This window comes from Mesoplodon densirostris, chromosome 4 (genome assembly GCF_025265405.1).
Source record: "Mesoplodon densirostris isolate mMesDen1 chromosome 4, mMesDen1 primary haplotype, whole genome shotgun sequence".
Classification (NCBI taxonomy): Eukaryota; Metazoa; Chordata; class Mammalia; order Artiodactyla; family Ziphiidae; genus Mesoplodon; species Mesoplodon densirostris.
In genome coordinates, this window is record NC_082664.1 from 149,624,697 (window position 1) to 149,645,887 (window position 21,191).

Sequence of the window (21,191 nt, forward strand, 5' to 3'; positions counted from 1 at the left end):
ATTAGAAATGTTCCCCTGGATTAAGTTATTATTAAATTTAATTTTAGTACACAACCAAACAACAATTAAATGTATTTCGATTTCTCGTGAATGATTATTATACATAAAAAGTAAATTTTCCTTTGAAATTAGTCTTCCAAGAAGATGAGTGGGGCTTTAAAAAATAGTCCATTGCCAGAATGAAACATGGGTTCAGCAGTAATTTTATTCTTAATTTTAACTGTTGATTTCTTGTTTTAGTTTGTTTTGCATGTACACACTGGGAAGCCTTGTTCACATAAATCAATAGACTGAGATGGAAGGATTTTATTATGGCAAGGTCGTTCGGTTCTTTGAACTCGAGTTATATGCCAAAAATCATATTGTGATCTCTCCTCAAAAATCCACATTACTTCTACAACCTGCAGAGCTTGTTTTTCACTCTTACAGGTCTTACCCATATGTTCTGTGTTGTCTTTAGAGCTTTTATACCACCCCACCCCATCTATATCATGACTTTATTGTCACTTACAATACCCAAATGAAGGATTGTTAACCAACGCATCTCATTCAGCCTTCTTGGCTCTTCATACTTTCCACTTTAAAAAAAATCAAACACATTCTCAGTGATGAGAATTTGCTATCATTAAGGATGTATTCAGCTTGAAAGAGGAGTTCTGGGAATGTCGTAAACACTGACCACATCCTTGGTGTAAGTGTCCAGCTTCCTGAGAAGCTACTAAGGAAATAATATTCCTTTGGATCGACCAGTTCTAGGGTAGTTATACCTTATAATCATATTGTTTTCTTTCTCTTTGGGGCAGAATTTTTTTTTCTTTCTTGGCCAATATAAAATAGCCTCTTAAGATCACATATATTTCAAATAGGTGAATGTGGGGGTAGGTGAATCAGTTTCCCAGACGTCAGATATAATCTCAAACCTCACTAAATTCATTCAGTATTTGTTCAGTGGTCATAAGAGTGGCATGAGGGAATAAGAGAGGTTTCCTGCTGTTCTGCTCTTCTTGGAGATGGGTCTATGCTGAAAAAGGCCTCCGTATCCTCTGCAACTCATCTGTGACAATTGTAGAAGCATCCATGGACTCAGGAAAGAATCTTTAAGCTTTATGAAGCAGTGGTGAAGTCATTATTTTGACAACAGGAGGCTCTGGGAAGGATTTCCACTCTGCCTCTTAGGAACTGCATGACCTTGAACAAGGTCCTTAGGCGGTGGGCTGTTCATTTGCTCACCTGTTAAATGGGAGTGAAGCTGCTAACCTGTCAGTGTGTCAGGACAGTTAGTGAGATCACATCTGCAGAACAGTGTGTGTTCTCTAGCACATGCCCAAGGCTTCTTGACCTCTCCCAGGGGTGGATCCAGGATTGGTGGGGCCTGAAGTTTATATCATATGGAAGTGACTTTTTAAAAAATCTATTTTATTCAAGTATAGTTGATTTACAATGTTGTGTTAATTTCTGCTGTATAGCAAAGTGTTTCAGTTATACATACATATATATATATAATACATTCTTTTTCATATTCTTACCCATTATGGTTTGTCACAGGATATTAAATATAGTTCCATGTGCTACACAGCAGGACCTTGTTGTTTATCCATCCTATATATAATAGTTTACATCTGCTAATCCCAAACTCCCAATCTATCCCTCCCCTACCAAGGAGGTGACTTTTTAAGAAGAAAGAATACAAAACACAAATATTGGGTATCTAAGTAAATGTGTATGTACAATAATGAAAGAAATTGTAAGCAATTACAAATTTTTTTAAGCTGACAACCCTAATGTGAACTCTGGACTTTAGTTAATAACAATGTATCAGTATTGGTTTATCAGTTGTAGCAAAGGTACCACACTAATGCAAGATATTAACAATAGGGAAAACTGTATGTAGCAGAAAGGGGGCATATGGGAACTCTCTGTACTATCTGCTCAATTTTTCTATAAACCTTAAATAGTCCTAAAAAATAAAGTCTTGATTTTAAAAACAAACCACACACACATATACATACATACATGCTCACCAACATAATGTACATAAATTGAAAACATACCCTGAATGTTCATGACATGAAAATATTCCATTCATAGACAAGAGTACCTTCCAAATCATAAACAAATAATTCCAGAAAAAAAAATACAACACAAAGTTCATAAAAACTCAGAGAAAATAGCATAATGTTTTTATTAATTTTAAGTGCCTGATACATCTATAATATTTTTTTCCTACACTTTTTGGCTGAATACTCTTCGATGGCCCTTTCATACGACAACAATTTTGGAAGATCAATTTCTATACACAGAATAGAAAGATAATCCTCTAGCATGGTTGAGCAAAATTTGATATTTTTTTAAATTAGTAGTTTAGAAAAGTTTCTTTTGCCTTCACAAATTGTTTTGGATGATATCATGTGAATTTTTAATCAAATTTGAGAAAACCTATATTAAGTTTCTTTCATATTTGCGTAGAAAGATTTCAGGGCATTTCAATTTTTCTTGCGCTGTGACCTCACCTGAAATACTTTTTGAATGGAGAATGGGAAGGAAGCCTTGCAAGGGAGGAGCCCTGAAGCATAAGAATCATGGGAACTCAGCCTCCACCCCCTTCCTTACATAATGTTTATCTAACGGTCTTTTGTGTTTAACATTCATGTAGATTAGTGACTCTCCTGTGCATGAGACCTTAGTACCTTTGTGGATCTCTTCATGAACGAGAATTTCATTGGCTTCTCTTTTCATCTTTCAAGTGCACAGTGACTTGTGGCCGGGGGTTACGTTACCGGGTTGTTCTGTGTATCAACCATCATGGACAGCACGTTGGTGGCTGTAATCCACAACTGAAGTTACACATCAAAGAAGAATGTATCATTCCCATCCCATGTTACAAACCCAAAGGTAAGTTTGTGGTGCACTTTAAAGTTAAATCAAACGGTGTTTTCCAGCTCTCTTACTAATATTGCAGCATTTAAATTTCAATGTACTAACTTTCTTATAAAAATTGTTTTACTGACAGATTATAGTAGACCCGTCCACCTAGATAAAGAAGTTAGGCCTATGTGACTAATTGGTCTGGAGAAGAAACTGAGCTCTTATTGATTCAGTACATATAGAGTGGCTCCTGTCTAGGCTTATATTAACATTTCTTGGTGGGCATAAAATAATTTGATGCAGTCCCTGCTTTGAAGAAAAAGGAGAAGGAGGATGAAGAGAAAAAGGAAAAGGAAAATTCCCACATGCCTTCCACCAGAGTGTACATTTCTTGAGGAAGGAACAATGCCAGCTTCATCATATGTCCTGTTGCCTACCATGAATGAATGAAGACTTTCAGTTCCCAATCTAGATTTATAGATGCACTTAGAAATTATTTTGTAGTTCCCACTTGTTCCACATGAATTAGCAGAAATGGGTAGCATCCATGGGTAAGGAAGTCTTGGCATCATCTTTTGGATGTATGTTCCTCTCTAGACATGATTATTTCCATATACGTACTTTAGTGAGGTATTACTAGTCCTCGTGACAACTATTTCCTTTTGGAAATGGAAAAAGAATTACTCCCAAGTATCAGTGCCAAGGAGTCTTCCTTAGTACTTTGGGGAGGATGATAAAATTCTTCTTCATTATTTCTGGGTGCATTATTTACACAAATAGCCTCATAGGCAACTAACTATTCAAAAAATATTTATTTGATGATGTCTGTCTTCCAGAAAAATCACTGGTTTCCATGCAAGGTACAAACACTGATTATATAACTTCCCAGTGAAGTCTTTTCTCCATATTTCTGCAGTCAGTGGTACTTTTATAGCCACTTTCTTAGTGTCTGTGATTTTCCTGAAGCAGTCCAAAATTATTTCCTTTCTCATTTCATAATTAGATTGTTTCTTTCTTCACATCTTAGGAAGCTTCAAAGGACAGAGAGGGGCACCAGCTTGCTCCTGCAGGCCAGTGGTAATTAGTAATCATTTCCCTCAACAATTATAGCAATTAAAGTTTGAATAAACCATAGCACTGACTCTCCTCCTCCCAACTTTCTAAGCCTTCTATGTTATTTGCTTTTCTCTATTAATTTCCTCATTCAACGGGCAAAAAAATTTGTGGAAAAAGAAAGCAAACTGATAATGGTTGAAGTAAGAGCTTTAATATGCAAACAACAGATATTGGTACTGATTTATAAAAGGCATTTTTATGCTAACTTGGAGAATGTATTCAACTGTGTCATGGGGTTGTTTGGTTGTATTTTGATAATGTGTTAATTAAAAAAAATGTATGACAGAAATTTTTGGTTCCATCCAGAAGCCACTTCATGTACTGTGCATTTGAAAGGTGTGACCTCTTTATTGATGAAATCTTCAGCAAATAACAATCACATATCCAACTCTTGAATGAGTAACAATAATTAAGCTTGTTGTTCATGTTCCCTTTTTGTCAGAAAAAAGTCCAGTGGAAGCGAAACTACCTTGGCTGAAACAAGCACAAGAACTAGAAGAGACCAGAATAGCAACCGAAGAACCAACGTGAGTCCAGGACCTTTTATGGAAGTAATCAGAGCATAGCCAGCTAACATGATATATGCAATTTTTGTACTCATTGGAGTACAATGATATGTTTCAAATCCAAATGACCTGGATTTGCAGACTCTAGAGAGCTTGAGCTGGCTAGAATTCTTCTTTATTTCACAACTCAGCAGTCCTGCTTTGGCAGTATCTGTGAGAAGCCCAGAAAAGAACAGTGCTGTTTAACTCAAAGCAGACCCAGTGGTCTGTTACAGTTAAGAGATTGAGGATAATTCCTAGATCTAGATTAACACATATGATTTGACCAAAGGCCATCATTAAACAAACAGACAGTATTAAACAAATAAGCCAGTCATTCCATGGTTAAGTCATGGCCAATGTCTATAAAACCAGTTAGGCCGAAATGTATCAGGGTGGCCTGAGTGATTAAAAGGAGAAATTCCAGAGCTGCTGTGGTATGGGGCAATGGAAAGAATATGGCACTACAAATCTTGGAGCCTAGTACCACCACTTTTAACTATGTGACCTTAGAGAAGTCTTTCATTTTTCTGTGTCTCTTTCTCCTTACTTATAAAATGAGCAGGCTGGGCTTGATCTCTCTAGGGTTCGTCCCAACTCAAAAATCCAATGACTTCTATCCACATGGGGTTTGGCAAGTCTGGATTATAATGGTATCCATGGAAATAAAGTATTAAGAGCATATTAAAGAAACATTCTGGAGGTGGAGGTATAGGGACCTAAAAAGAACAAGGAATCAAAGATGTTGAATCTAACCCAGCAATCTAGAAGAACAACAGCATGAATGGTAGACTTGAGGAATTGGATGGGACGGCTGATTCCCCATCAGGCATATGAAGTCCGTGGTGCTGACAGGCTATCACAGGGAGAGTGATTCACAGGGTGTCAGAGGAAAGGGGATCTCAGAGGTGATATGGCTGGTCTCCCTCTCAGAACAGGCATTTCTTGTTCAACACCTTCAGCAAGGGCAGAGTTCACTGCATTGAGAGACAGCTCATTCTTGGGTTGAACAACCTGAGTTATTTGCAATAATTTTTTTTTCCTGTTGAGCCAAAATACAATCTCCTTCAAATTTCTGCTTTCTGAAACAGAGAAAAACACATCTATGCTGCATCCCATGTGACAAGTTTTCACAAATTTGCAGAAAGCTGGATCCCAAGAGCACTGTCTTTCCCAAGCTCATCATCATTCTTGGCCTTTTCAGCGGTTTTCACATGTTGTTTTTAGATCCCTTACCAACCCCATTGCTCTTTTCAGAACATTCTCTCATTTGTCAGTGTCCCTTTTAACTGTGGTTCAGCCCAACAGTGAGCCCCTACAGGAGCACATGGATTCCTTGTCTTTGAGAAGGCTCCGTGCCTCCAGTGATGTGGGCCAAGAGAATTGGCACATCACACTTAAGACACATGCAGAGCTTTTCCACATGGACTACTGTCCAATCTGGATGTGAACCCAGAAGACACTGTGGACACCGTGAGGTGAATGACCCCAGAGTAAGTGATTGAAGAGAGAAGAGTGTTTGGCTCATGATGGAAGCAGGGAGATCTAGAATTGGAGTCAGAAGAAGTGGAGCATGAAGGAGTAAATGCAAGGAAAGCTCACTGTTAGAAAGACCAAGGGAGCAACGCACTTAAGGAGAGGTGTAGCAGATAGTATTCAAACCTCACCAAAAGCCAAGGAACAACTGTGGGGACTGAGAAAAGGCTGTTTTGTGTGACAAGAAAGTCTTTCTCACTTAATTTTAGGGCAGTAGCATTCAAAGTGTAGAGAAGTAAAACGTTGCAGAGCTTTAAGTAATGAATTCTGAATTGGAAGGAAGTGGGGCAATGGGTATTTGATTACTAAAGAAGGAAGACTGGTAGTCAAGTTGATGAAAAGGAATGGTTATATGTATGTGCTTGATTTTTGTTGTTGTTTTTCATCTGAAGTTAGGACAGCCTTAAACGTATTAAAAAGATAATAAGGATTTTAGACAAGTCAGTTACCGTCTCTAGACTTCCCAGCTGTACAAGGAGGGTGTTAGGGTAAAAGCTACTGGAACCTTCTCCAAGCTCTCATCTCCTATGATTCTGTAAGGGAAGGAACCTGTAGAAGAAAAGGGACTTGAGACACCTGCAAGGGAGTCTGTAGCTGTCACATAAGGACGGTCATGGAATTCTCAGTCTTGAATGATGCATCCTACCAGGATCTCTTCTCAAAACACAGTTAGATCACAATTGCTAGTCCTTCTGCGTGTCCTCTCTTGGTTGAGTGGTTTGCTCTCAATTCCCCAAACTAGAAGCCTGCAGTCATCCTTGCCTCTTGCTCATTCTTCCCTTATCTGTAATTAACTACTGAGTTGTGCAGTCATATCTACTAAAGTCTTTCTCCGTTGCAGCTCCTTCTCTCCATTCCTACTACCGTCCTGTCCAGGTCCTGAAACCACTAGCAGAACACTTACAACAGCCTTCTAATCTGCTCCCCCACTCGATCCCCTGAAATCTGTCCTCTAACCCAAACTAGTGTAGCTAAGGCACAAATCTGATCTTTCTTACAACGTTCAGAATATCCCAATGTTTCCCCATCCCCCAAAGACTTACACTCATTCACCAGGCTAGCAAGCTGTAGCAGGGTGTTAGCCTTCCGAGCTCCCAGCCTCATCTCTGACCGCTTCCTTACTTTGCCTTGAATGGGATGCTCCAGCCACACTGAACTGGTGGTTGTTCCTTGCTAGCAACAAGCTGCCACTCACCTCCATCCCTTTAATCATGTTTTCCTCTCTATTGGGAATGCCCCTCAACTGCTGTGGTTTTTTTTTTTAATATTTATTTATCTATTTGGCTGCGCTGGGTCTTAGTTGCAGCACGTGGGATCTTTTCGTTGCGGCATGTGGGATCTTAGGTTGCGGCATGCGGAATCTAGTTCCCTGACCAGGGATCAAACCCAGGCCCCCGGCTTTGGGAGCACGGAGTCTTAAACACTGGACCACCAGGGAAGTCTCTTACTTGTTTTTTTTTGTTGTTGTTGTCACTGTTCACTCGTTATTTTATTTATTTATTTTAACATCTTTATTGGAGTATAATTGCTTTACAAGGGTGTGTTAGTTTCTGCTTTATAACAAAGTGAATCAGCTATACATATACATATATCCCCATATCTCCTCCCTCTTACGTCTCCCTCCCACCCTCCCTATCCCACCCCTCTGGGTGGTCCCCAAGCACCTAGATGATCTCCCTATGCTATGCGGCTGCTTCCCACTAACTATCTATTTTACATTTGGTAGTGTATATATGTCCATGGCACTCTCTCACTTTGTCCCAGGTTACCCTTCCCCCTCCCTGTGTCATCAAGTCCATTCTCTACGTCTGTGTCTTTATTCCTGTCCTGCCCTTAGGTTCTTCAGAACCTTTCTTTTTGTTTTTTAGATTCCATATATATGTGTTAGAATACGGTATTTATTTTTCTCTTTCTGACTTACTTCACTCTGTATGACAGACTCTATGTCCATCCACTTCACTACAAATAACTCAATTTCGTTTCTTTTGGTGGCTGAGTAATATTCCATTGTATATATGTGCCACATCTTCTGTATCTATTCATCTGTCTATGGACACTTAGGTTGCTTCCATGTCCTGGCTATTGTAAATAGAGCTGCAATGAACATTGTGGTACATGACTTTTTTTGAATTATGGTTTTCTCAGGATATATGCCCAGTAGTAGGATTGCTGGATCATATGGTAGTTCTATTTTTAGATTTTTAAGGAACCTTCATACTGTTCTCCATAGTGGCTGTATCAATTTACATTCCCACCAACAGTGCAAGAGGCTTCCCTTTTCTCCACACCCTCTCCAACATTTATTGTTTACACATTTTTTGATGATGGCCACTCTGACTGATGTGAGGTGATACCTCATTGTGGTTTTGATTTGCATTTCTCTAATGATTAGTGATGTTGAGCATCCTTTCATGTGTTTGTTGGCAATCTGTATATCTTCTTTGGAGAAATGTCTATTTAGGTCTTCTGCCCATTTCTGGATTGGATTGTTTGTTTTTTGGATATTCAACTGCATGAGCTACTTGTATATTTTGGAGATTAATCCTTTCTCAGTTCCTTCATTTGAAAATACTTTCTCGCATTCTGAGGATTGTCTTTCATCTTGTTTATGGTTTCCTTTGCAGTCCAAAAGCTTTTAAGTTTCATTAGATCCCATTTGTTTATTTTTGTTTTTATTTCCATTTCTCTAGGAGGTGGGTCAAAAAGGATCTTGCTGTGATTTATGTCATAGAGTGTTCTGCCTATGTTTTCCTCTGAGAGTTTTATAGTGTCTGGCCTTACATTTAGGTCTTTAATCCCTTTTGAGTTTATTTTTGTGTATGGTGTTAGGGAGTGTTCAAATTTCATTCTTTTACATGTTGCTGTCCAGTTTTCCCAGCACCACTTATAGAAGAGGTTGTCTTTTCTCCATTGTATATTTTCCCCTCCTTTATCAAAAATAAGGTGTCCATATGTGCATGGGTTTATCTCTGGGCTTTCCATCCTCTTCCATTGATCTATATTTCTGTTTTTGTGCCAGTACCATGCTGTCTTGATTACTGTAGCTTTGTAGTATAGTCTGAAGTCAGGGAGCCTGATTCCTCCAGCTCTGTTTTTCTTTCTCAAGATTGCTTTGGCTATATGGGGTCTTTTGTGTTTCCATACAAATTGTGAAATTTTTTGTTCTAGTTCTGTGAAAAATGCCATGGGTAATTTGATAGGGATTGCACTGAATCTGTAGATTGTTTTGGGTAGTAGAGTTATTTTCACAACGATGATTCTTCCAATCTAAGAACATGGTATATCTCTCCATCTGTTTGTATCATCTTTAATTTCTTTCATCAGTGTCTTACAGTTTTCTGAGTACGGGTCTTTTGTCTCCATAGGTAGGTTTATTCCTAGGTATTTTATTCTTTTTGTTGCAGTGGTAAATGGGAGTGTTTCCTTAATTTCTCTTTCATATTTTTCATCATTAGTATATAGGAATGCAAGAGATTTCTGTGCGTTAATTCTGTATCCTGCTACTTTACCAAATTCATTGATTAGCTCTAGTAGTTTTCTGGTAGCATCTTTAGGATTCTCTATGTATAGTATCATGTCATCTGCAAACAGAGACGGTTTTACTTCTTCTTTTCCAATTTGGATTCCTTTTATTTCTAGTCTTCTCTGATTTCTGTGGCTAAAACTTCCAAAACTATGTTGAATAATAGTGGTGAGAGTGGACAACCTTGTCTTGTTCCTGATCTTAGAGGAAATGGTTTCAGTTTTTCACCAGAGAGAACGATGTTTGCTGTAGGTTTGTCATATATGGCCTTTATTCTGTTGAGGTAAGTTCCCTCTATGCCTACTTCCTGGAGGGTTTTTATCATAAATGCGTGTTGAATTTTGTCGAAAGCTTTTTCTGCATCTATTGAGATGATCATATGGTTTTTCTCCTTCAATTTGTTAATATGGTGTATCACATTGATTGATTTTCGTGTATTGAAGAATCCTTATATTCCTGGGATAAACTTCACCCGATCATGTTGTATGATCCTTTTAATGTGTTGTTGGATTCTGTTTGCTACTATTTTGTTGAGGATTTTTGCATCTATGTTCATCAATGATATTGGCCTGTAGTTTTCTTTCTTTGTGACATCTTTGTCTGGTTTTGGTATCAGGGTGATGGTGGCCTCATAGAATGAGTTTGGGAGTGTTCCTCCCTCTGCTATACTTTGGAAGAGTAGAAGGATAGGTGTTAGCTCTTCTGTAAATGTTTGATAGAATTTGCTGGTGAATCCATCTGGTCCTGGGCTTTTGTTTGTTGGAAGATTTTTATCACAGTCTCAATTTCAGTGCTTGTGACTGGTCTGTTTATATTTTCTATTTCTTCCTGGTTCAGTCACAGAAGGTAGTGCATTTCTAAGAATTTGTCCATTTCTTCCAGGTTGTCCATTTTACTGGCATATAGTTGCTTGTAGTAATCTCTCACGTTCCTTTGTATTTCTCAGTGTCAGTTGTAACTTCTTCTTTTTCATTTCTAATTCTGTTGATTTGAGCCTTCTCCCTTTTTTTTCTTGATGAGTCTGGGTAATGATTTATCAATTTTGTTTATCTTCTCAAAGAACCAGCTTTTAGTTTTATTAATCTTTGCTATTGTTTCCTTCATTTCTTTTTCATTTATTTCTGATCTGATCTTTATGATTTGTTTCCTTCTGCTAACTTGGGGTTTTTTGTTCTTCTTTCTCTAATTGCTTTAGGTGTAAAGTTAGGTTGTTCGAGGTTTTTCTTGTTTCTTAAGGTAGAATTGTATTGCTGTAAACTTCCCTCTTAGAACTGTTTCTGCTGAATCCCATAGGTTTTGGGTCATCGTGTTTGTTTGTTTGTTTGCGGTACGCAGGCCTCTCACTGTTGTGGCCTCTCCTGTTGCGGAGCACAGGCTCCGGACACGCAGGCTCAGTGGTCATGGCTCATGGGCCCAGCCGCTCCACGGCATGTGGAATCTTCCCGGACTGGGGCACGAACCCGTGTCCCCTGCATCGGCAGGCGGACTCTCAACCACTGCGCCACCAGGGAAGCCCAGGTCATCATGTTTTCATTGTCATTTGTTTCTAGGTATTTTTTGATTTCCTCCTTGATTTCTTCAGTGATCTCTTGGTTATTTAGTAGTGTATTGTTTAGCCTCCATGTGTTTGTATTTTTTACAGATTTTTGAGTGTAATTGATATCTAGTCTCATAGCATTGTGGTCAGAAAAGATACCTGATGTGATTCAATTTTCTTAAATTTACCAAGGCTTGATTTGTGACCCAAGATACGATCTCTCCTGGAGAAATTTCCATGAGCACTTGAGAAGAAAGTGTATCCTGTTGTTTTTGGATGGAATGTCCTATAAATATCAATTAAGTCCATCTTGTTTAATGTGTCATCTAAAGCTTGTGTTTCCTTATTTATTTTCATTTTTCATGATGTGTCCATTGGTGAAAGCGGGGTGTTAGATTCCCCTACTATGATTGTGTTACTGTCAATTTCCCGTTTTATGGCTGTTGCATTTGCCTTATGTATTGAGGTGCTCCTATGTTAGGTGCATAAATATTTATAATTTTATATCCTCTTCTTGGATTGATCCCTTGATCATTATGTAGTGTCCTTCTTTGTTTCTTGTAAAAGTCTTTATTTTAAAGTCTATTTTGTCTGATATAAGAATTGCTACTCCAGCTTTCTTTTGATTTCCATTTGCATGGAATATCTTTTTCCATCCCCTCACTTTCAGTCTGTATGGGTCCCTAGGTCTGAAGTGGGTCTCTTGTAGACAACATATATATGGGTCTTGTTTTTGTATCCATTTAGCCAGTCTGTGTCTTTTGGTTGGAGCATTTAAAGCATTTACATTTAAGGTAATTACCGATATGTATGTTCCCATTACCATTTTCTTAATGTTTTGGGTTTGTTATTTTAGGTCTTTTCCTTCTCTTGTGTCTCCTGCCTAGAGAAGTTCCTTTAGCATTTGTTGTAAAGCTGGTTTGGTGGTGCCTGATTCTCTTAGCTTTTGCTTGTCTGTAAAGGTTTTAATTTCTCCATTGAATCTGTATGAGATCCTTGCTGGGTAATCTTGATTGTAGGTTTTTCCCTTTCATCACATTCAATATGTCTTGCCACTCCCTTCTGGCTTTCAGAGTTTCTGCTGAAAGATCAGCTGTTAACCTTACGGGGATTCCCTTGTATGTTATTTGTTGTTTTTCCCTTGCTGCTTTTCATATTTTTTCTTTGTAGTTAATTTTTGATGGTTTGATTAATATGTGTCTTGCCATGTTTCTCCTTGGATTTATCTTGCATGGAACTCACTGTGCTTCCTGGACTTGATTGAGTATTTCCTTTCCCATTTTAGGGAAGTTTTCAACTATAATTTTTTCAAATATTTTCTCAGTCCCTTTCTTTTTCTCTTCTTCTTCTGAGACCCCTATAATTCGAATGTTGGTGCATTTAATGTTGTCCCAGAGGTCTTTAAGACTGTCCTCAATTCTTTTCACTCTTTTTTCTTTATTTTGCTCTGCAGTAATTATTTCCAGTATTTTATCTTCCAGGTCACTTATCCGTTCTTCTGCCTCAGTTATTCTGCTATTGATTCCTTCTAGAGAATTTTTAATTTCATTTATTTTGTTGTTCATCATTGTTTGTTTGCTCTTTAGTTCTTCTAGGTCCTTGTTAAATGTTTCTTGTATTTTCTCCATTCTATTTCCAAGATTTTGGATCATCTTTACTATCATTACTCTGAATTCTTTTTCAGATAGACTGCCTATTTCCTCTTCATTTGTTTGGTCTCATGGGTTTTTACCTTGCTCCTTCATCTGCTGTGTGTTTCTCTGTCTTCTCATTTTGCTTAACTTACTGTGTTTGGGGTCTCCTTTTTGCAGCCTGCAAGTTCATAGTTCCCTTTGTTTTTGGTGTCTGCCCCAGTGTCTAAGGTTGGTTCATTGGATTGTGTTGGCTTCCTGGTGGACAGGACTAGTGCCTGTGTTCTGTTGGATGAGGCTGGATCTTGTCTTTCTGGTGGGCAGGACCGCATCCAGTGGTGTGTTTTGGGGTGTCTGTGACCTTACTATGCTTTTAGGCAGCCTCTCTACTAATGAGTGGTGTTGTGTTCCTGTCTTGCTAGTTGTTTGGCATAGAGTGTCCAGCACTATAGCTTGCTGGTTGTTGAGTGGAGCTGGGTCTTAGCGTTGAGATGGAACTCTCTGGGAGAGCTTTTGCCGTTTGATATTATGTGGAGCTGGGAGGTCTCTGGTGGACCAATGTCCTGAACTTGGCTTTCCCACCTCAGAGGCACAGGCCTGAAACCCGGCCAGAGCACCAAGACCCTGTCAGCCACACGGCTCAGAAGAAAAGGGAGAAAAGAAAGAAAGAAAGAATGAATGAATGAAAGAAAGAAAGGAAGGAAGAGAGAAAGAGAGAGGGAGGGAGGGAGGAAGGAAAAGAAAATAAAAAGAAATAAAGCTATTAAAGTAAAAAATTAAAAAGTAATAAAAAAAAGAAAGAAAAGAGCAACCAAACCAAAAAACAAATCCCCCAATGATAACAAGCTCTAAAAGCTATACTAAAAAAATATATATATATGGACAGACTGAACCCTAGGACAAATGGTAAAAGCAAAGCTATACAGACAAAATCACACACAGAAGCATACACTCACAAAAAGAGAAAAAGGAAAAAATATATATATATATAAAAAATAAAGGTAGAGAGCAACGAAATCAATAAACAATTATACTAATGATAATAAACTCTAAATACTAAACTAAGATAAATTTAAAACCAGAAACGAGTCAGTTGCATACAGCAAACCCCATGTCTACAGTTGCTCCCAAAGTCCACCGTCTCAATTTTGGGATGTTTCATTGTCTATTCATGTATTCCACACATGCAGGGTACATCAAGTTGATTGTGGAGATTTAATCTGCTGCTCCTGAGGCTGCTGGGAGAAATTTCCCTTTCTCTTCTTTGTTCGCAAAGCTCCTGGGGTTCATCTTTGGATTTGGACCCGCCTCTGTGTATAGGTTGCCAGAGGGTGTCTGTTCTTCGCCCAGACAGGATGGGGTTAAAGGAGCAGTTGATTAGGGGGCTCTGGCCCACTCAGGCCAGGGGGAGAGAGGGGTACGGAATTCAGCGTGAGCCTGCGGCGGCAGAGGCCAGAGTGATGTTGCACCAGCCTGATGCACCCTGTTCTCCCGGGGAAGTTGTCCCTGGATCATGGGACCCTGGCAGTGGCGGGCTGCCCAGGCTCCTGGGAGGGGAGGTATGGGTAGTGCCCTGTGCTTGCACACAGGCTTTTTGGTGGCTGCAGCAGCTGCCTTAGCGTCTCATTCCCGTCTCTGGGGTCCACGCTGATAGTCACGGCTCGCGCCTGTCTCTGGAGCTTGTTTAGGCGGTGCTCTGAATCTCCTCTCCTGGTGCATCCTGAAACAATGGTCTCTTGCCTCTTCAGCAGCTCCAGACTTTTTCCCGGACTCCCTCCCAGCTAGCTGTGGCGCACTAGCCCCTTCAGGCTGTGTTCACGCCACCAACCCCAGTCCTCTCCCTGGGATCTGACCTCCGAAGCTGGAACCTCAGCTCCCAGCCCCCACCCGCCCTGGCGGGTGAGCAGACAAGCCTCTCGGGCTGGTGAGTGCTGCTCGGCACCCATCCTCTGTTTGGGAATCTCTCCGCTTTGCCCTCCTCACCCCTGTTGCTGCACTCTCCTCCGTGGCTCCGAAGCTCCCCCCTCCGCCACCCGCCGTCTCTGCCTGCGAAGGGGCTTCGTAGTGTGTGGAAACTTTTCCTCCTTCACAGCTCCCTCCCAGAGGTACAGGTTCCATCCCTAGTCTTTTGTCTCTGTTTTTTCTTTTTTCTTTTGCCCTACCCAGGTACGTGGGGAGTTTCTTGCCTTTTGGGAGGTCTGAGGTCTTCTGCCAGCGTTCAGTAGGTGTTCTGTAGGAGTTGTTCCACATGTAGATGTATTTCTGATGTATTTGTGGGGAGGAGGGTGATCACGTCTTTTTTTTTTTTTTTTTTTTTTTGCTTGTTATAGAAAATTTCAAGGCTGTATAAATGAGGAGAGAAGAGTGTAACAAACCCCCATGTGTCCATCTCCCACTTGCAACAGTTATCAACTTGGGGCCACTCTTGCTTCATCTACACTACTACCCCCAGCCCACTGGGCCATTTTGGAAGCACACCCAGACAGCATATCATTTCATTCATAAATATTTCAGTATATAGCTCTAAAATAGAAAGACCTTTTTTGATAACCACAATACCACTTTTTAAAGTGTGGTTCTCAAATTGCTTCCTGTAGAAGCATCTGTGGTGCTATTTAAAATGCCGATTTCTGTACCTCACCAAGTCAGACATTCTGGGAGTGGGTCCCAGTCACCAGCACTTTTTTTTTCTTTTGGCTCTGCCAGGTATTTTTTAAATTGTGGTAAAATGTACATAACCTAAAATGGACCATTTTAACCCCTTTTAAGTGTACAGCTCATCGATATTAAGTACATTGACATTGTTGTGCAACCATCACCACCATCATCTCCAGAATTTTTCATCATCCCCAACACAAACTCTGTACCCACTAAACACTGACTCCCCATCCTCCTATTCCTACCCCCAGCCCCTGGTAATCTCTGTTCTACTTCCATCTCTATGAATTTGTCAGCAGCATTTTTAGCAAGCACGCTGGGTGACTGGGGGTGGGGTGCATCCAAATTTGGGAACCATTGGATCAGATAGTCCTGAGGGTCCCTTTTAAGTTATGAAAATACAGTTTGTTTTACTTAACCGGAAAAGGCCCATATCGTGTAAGCTTAGCAGGTTCCAGCCCCGTATCCATCCTCAAGCCTGCATGAACTGTCAGCCCCACCCGACTTTGCTGGTGGCTCTTCCAGTCCCTATTCACTGTGCAAAGCTGGTTCACTCTTTCCTCCTGTAGGATACCACTTCTTTCTTCCCATCATGGAAAACCGAGGCCCCAGCACCTGTTCCCGGGCCTGAGCGGCTGCCTCTCTCCACCTTCCTCCCCGTCTCGCTCTGTGGTCTCTCTGCAATTTTCCTTTATAATTCATGCTGCCTGGCAGCTTCTGGCCTGTTCCTGGCTGTCTAGTGTGAAGTTTATGGTTTCCTCCTACCACTTCTGACTCTAGTCATTCCCTTGATTTCCAAACAAAACCACAACATATCTCAGCTTCCAGTTCATCCTTTTATTACCCCTGTCTCTTGTGGTTTGGGGATGCTTGCTTGTTGACAGTGAGCTGTATTTCAGATCCCTTGAGGAAAGCCTCCCAAACCCTCCTGGAGAAGATAAATATTTCTGCCTCTGTGGTTGACTATGGCCCGAGCTCTGAATTTACATAGAAAGTGGATGTTCAAAAGGTTTTTCTTTTTAATTATAAAAATAAAAATTATAGCTTATAAAGCTAAGCCGGGGAACTGCAGTTTTGACCTTCTTAACTTTCAGCTGTGGAATGTGTTGACAGTTGATACGGTTCATTGTTGTTTTAAAAGTTCTTCCCTGGAGACTTCGTAGTTTCTACGGGATTCACAACACTTCCTTAGTCATGCTGCCCTCCCTCCCATTTTTCACATATGAGAACCAAGGATTTAGAACACTTTGTGTATTTTCTTCACTGCTATCTTAGCTTCTGCATTTGTGCTATTTGTATTTGCTAAAATCAAATTAGGTTATGTTTCAGGCAGCTGTTTTTCTCACAACAGCAGTAAACAACTAATATTGAGGACTTCTTTTGTGCCAGACTGTGTTCTAAGTGTTCCATGTGGATTAACTGATTTAATTCTCACAGTGACCCCATAAGGAGGCATTATTATTAGCTTCATTTTAGGGATGAGGAAACAAAGGCATAGATTAAGGAATTATCCAACATTTCAGAGCTATTAAGTGGTGGATGGTGATTCTCTGGCATGTGATACTAGGAAGAGCTCCAACTTTATGTTAGGAGACCTGAATTCAAGTCTCTCCCATCCTTAGGTTGGTCTAATAGGGCAGATAGAGAAGTTAGTGATTATATTACAGTATTGTAAGGCTTAGGAGGTCAGGGATGGCTTCCTGGGAGAGATGGTACATGAAATGATGCCCTAAGATGAACACAGATGTCAGAACAGCATGTCAGGTATTGAGGTTTCATGTTGGCCAACTGGCCTATGGGGGCCACACCTGGACATTGAGGTACTAAGCATGGAGAGGGGGCTGGAGGAGAAGTCGGTGGTAGTGGCAGCTAGGAAAGTAAGCAAGTCTTGGAGGTCTTCCATGGTTCATAAAGGAATTTGGACTTCACCTGGAGGCAGTGAGAGCCATTTAAGGATTTTTAACAAGTGATGTAATCATGATTACATTTTTAGAGAGATCTTTCTGGATGCCTGCAGTTTGTTTCTAATTATTTACTATGATAAATAAAACTGTAGCAAATCTGAAATTGCCCATCTCTTCATCTCTAATTGTCTCCTTGGGACACGTTTGCTGGGGTGGAATTTCTGGGCCAGAAGATAGGCACGTTGAAGGCATTTAATTTCTACTGTCAAATTTCCTTTTTTAAAATTTAAACAAAAGGTACTATAGTGTTCAGGCAGTGCTGAATCTTGTTTTGTTTTTGTTTTTCCCCCATAGTAATTTTAAAAATTAAATCCTCATTAAATTGGAGTGGATCTCCATGCATTTTCTTCTGGGAGATTATACAGATGGCATACTCTCTAAGACCCTCTATATTTAAGGATGCCTTTCTTATACCCTCAAATGAGCAGGAATATGAACTCTTGTTTAATAAGCTATCTTCTTTTTTTTTTTCTTAAAACTGTGGACATATGGCTCTGGATATTGAAAAGGAAATATTTGCGCCTAAACTGTCCTTCCTCCTTGTGTTGTGAACCATTTTTTTTTTCCGCTTAGATATAAGATTTTCCCCATATACTTAAAATTAGAGGATTTTTCTAGAATAAGTCCAGGTTCTATTTTCTTTTCAATAATTTTGGTAAACAGTGAGGGCTTTTAGGACATAGATTCAAATCTTTCTTGGGTGCGTGAAAGTTTTCTTCTGTTGTATTTGTGCCTCTTTTCTGTTATTTTTCTTATTTATTCTAAAGATTCACCAACTGTCTGTATTGCATCTCTTCTCTATTTTTTTTTTTTTTTTTTTCAGTATGCGGGCCCCTCACTGTTGTGGCCTCCCCCGCTGCGGAGCGCAGGCTCCGGACGCGCAGGCTCAGCGGCCATGGCTCACGGGCCCAGCCGCTCCGCGGCATATGGGATCCTCCCAGACCGGGGCACGAACCCGTATCCCCTGCATCGGCAGGCGGACTCTCAACCACTTGAGCCACCAGGGAGGCCCTCTTCTCTATTTTTAACATGTGATATTTTCCCCCACCTCTTTGTCTTTTTTCCTCCATGTTTTGGAAGCACACCTCCCCTTCAAACAAAAGCACTTGCCCTCCTCATCATTGAATGTATTTCCTACTATTCATTTGGATTTTCTTCTGTAATAGAGCAAACTTTGCATTATTTTTGTATTTTTCAGTCTTTTCTCATCCAAGCCAGAGGTCTTTTTTCCAACCATGTTTTAACTCCTTAACCCCATCATTTATCTTTTGTTTTGTAGAATGCTTCCTTGAATTTTATTGTCATTAAATTTTAAGGAGATGCTATACATTTCCTTCTGTTTCTGATAATATTTTCCCCAAAATATGCTTTTCTTTCACTAATACAGGTTACATTCTTCTTCTTTTAGAGTGAAGAATTATTTTATCAAGTGGATATTGGTGTTTGTTTATTCATTTTTGAAATAAGAAAAGTAAATGCCTCCAAATAGTATTGTTGAATTTTCCTGGCATCCTTTTATTGTCATCTTGGATGATCTTAAAATGCATGTCTCACCTATGATCTCTCACTGCTGAGGCAGGGTAAAATAACGCCAGTAGCTACTTTGTAATCTTTGACAAATTACCCTCAGTTTCCTCATCTGTAAAATGGGAATAATAACAATACTTCCTGATGGGGTTGTTGTTATGAGTAAATGATAAAATATATGTGAAGTACATAGAACAGTATCTCACACGAATAATAATGCAATGAATGTTAGTTGTCATTTTTTATTGTATTGTAATTATTGAACTTTTCACTCTGACATCTCATTTAATCCTTACCTAACCCCATTAGGTTGGTACCATTACTGTTCCTATTTTACAGAAAATTATGGCCTTTGTATTTGAATAACAATTTGACTGGACATAATATTCTTGGGACCCAGATTCTCTCTCTCAAAACTTTTGCTCCATCCTTTTCTGGTTTTGAATGTTGTGAGTCTAAAGCCCACCTGACTTTTTATTCTTATAGGGGACTTTTTTTTATAATGCTTATACAATTCTTTCTTCATCCTCAAAGTTTTACTTTTTTAAGCCAGGTAAATTCATCTACACAAACATAGTGCTTTAAGACAACACAAATTTATTATCTCCCAGTTCTGTAGGTCAGAAATCCAATAGATTCAACTGGTTTCTCTGGATCCCACTAGGCTAAAATCAAGATGTCTGTCAGCCTGAATGCTTCTCTGAAGGCCCTAGGGGTGGAATCCACTCCCAGGCTCATTCAGGGAGTTGGCAGAATTCAGGCCCATGCAGTTGCAGAGCTGAAATCTCCATTTCCTTGCCGGCTGTTGGCCAGGAGTTGTTCTCAACTTCTGGAGGCCTCCTACATTCCTCAGCTCCTGGCCTCTTCCATCTTGGAGCCAACAACAGCGGGCTGAGTACCTCTCATGCTTTGAATCTCTCGCCTCTTGTTCTGCTGCATCTCTCTAACTCCAGCCAGAGAATTTTTTCTGTTTTTAAGGACTCATGTGATTAGATTAGGCCCACTAGGATAATCTCCCTATCTTGAGGTCATAACCTTAATCACATCTGCAAAATCCCTTTTGCAATGTAAGGTAACATATTCATTAATTCTAGGAATTAGGGTGTGGACATCTTTGGGGGGGGCATTATTCTGCTGAAAGCTCTAGGTTTTTATGTTAATCATTTTTTCATCACTTTTTCCTGGAAGACAGCGTACCTTTCCAAGCTGTATTTTAGGCACATTTTTCGCATATTTTATTTATGAACACTTTTTTTCTGTTTCATGTGTTGAAACCTCTACTTGAAGAATCCAGTTGTCTTCAATACTGGATTATTTAGGTTCTCTCTCATTTTATCTCTAAAAACTGCATTAAAAATCAATTTTAGAGAGGTATAATTTACATACAAAAACTGTCTATTCAAAGTGATGAGTTTTAACAGATGTACACAACCATAAAACCCCAGCCCCATTCATGATGCAAAACATTCCCATCACCCCAAAAGCTTCCTTTGCAGCCCATCCCTCCTTTCACCCCTCTAATTGCTTTAAAAGCTTCTCTTTCTCTCTCTCTCTCAACTGCATTCACTTCCAAGTCTTGCTTCTGTGTCATTAATTTGATTTTCAGCCATATTTCTTCTGTTTTTCTTCTTAGTTCTGAATTATTTGTTAGTTTCTAATAATGTTATGTTTCATAGTTTGTTTCTTCAGCTCTATAGTTTTCCATTTTATTCTGTTGTTTTGTCATCTTGTGTCTAAGCTCTCATGTTAATGAATTGCTCTTCTTTTAAATTCTTCTATTGTACAAAGACATAGGGAACATGCTCTGTTTCTCTGGTTTTGTTGTGCCCAGACACTGCTCTTCAAATGCTTGTGTGCAGCTGTGCTCCATTCTTTTCTTTAAAAAAAATTACTGCAGGAGAGAAACAAAAACAAAACAAGATTAAGAACTGCATGAACACTATACTATCTTTCCTTTAAATAAAAAATAATACATAGAAGAAGATCATGCTAGAAGATGCATACATTTTGGAGTTGCCATGGCTCCCCACATCACCTCCCCCAAATCATTCATGGCTAATTTGGACAGCTCTGACATTTGTTTTTTAAGAGGACCCTTAAAAGGATCTTTGAAAACCAACTTGAGGAAATTCCCAGGTGGTACAGTGGTTAGGACTCTGTGCTTTCACTTTTGAGGGCCCGGGTTCTATCCCTGGTCTGGGAACTAAGATCCCACAATCCCCCCCAATTTTTTTAATTAAAAAATTGAACGAAAAACAACTTGAAATATCCAGGACACCTAGAAAAATA

At 39.6% G+C, this 21,191-nt stretch overlaps 1 protein-coding gene across 1 annotated transcript in view; it reads left to right on the plus strand.

Moving 5' to 3' along the window:
• ADAMTSL3 (ADAMTS like 3) overlaps nt 1-21,191 on the plus strand; it is a 377,697-nt gene that overhangs the window by 226,099 nt on the left and 130,407 nt on the right. The window contains 2 exon segments of the mRNA XM_060097479.1: nt 2,745-2,892; nt 4,424-4,508. Of these exon segments, the coding sequence (XP_059953462.1) occupies nt 2,745-2,892; nt 4,424-4,508 (233 nt within the window).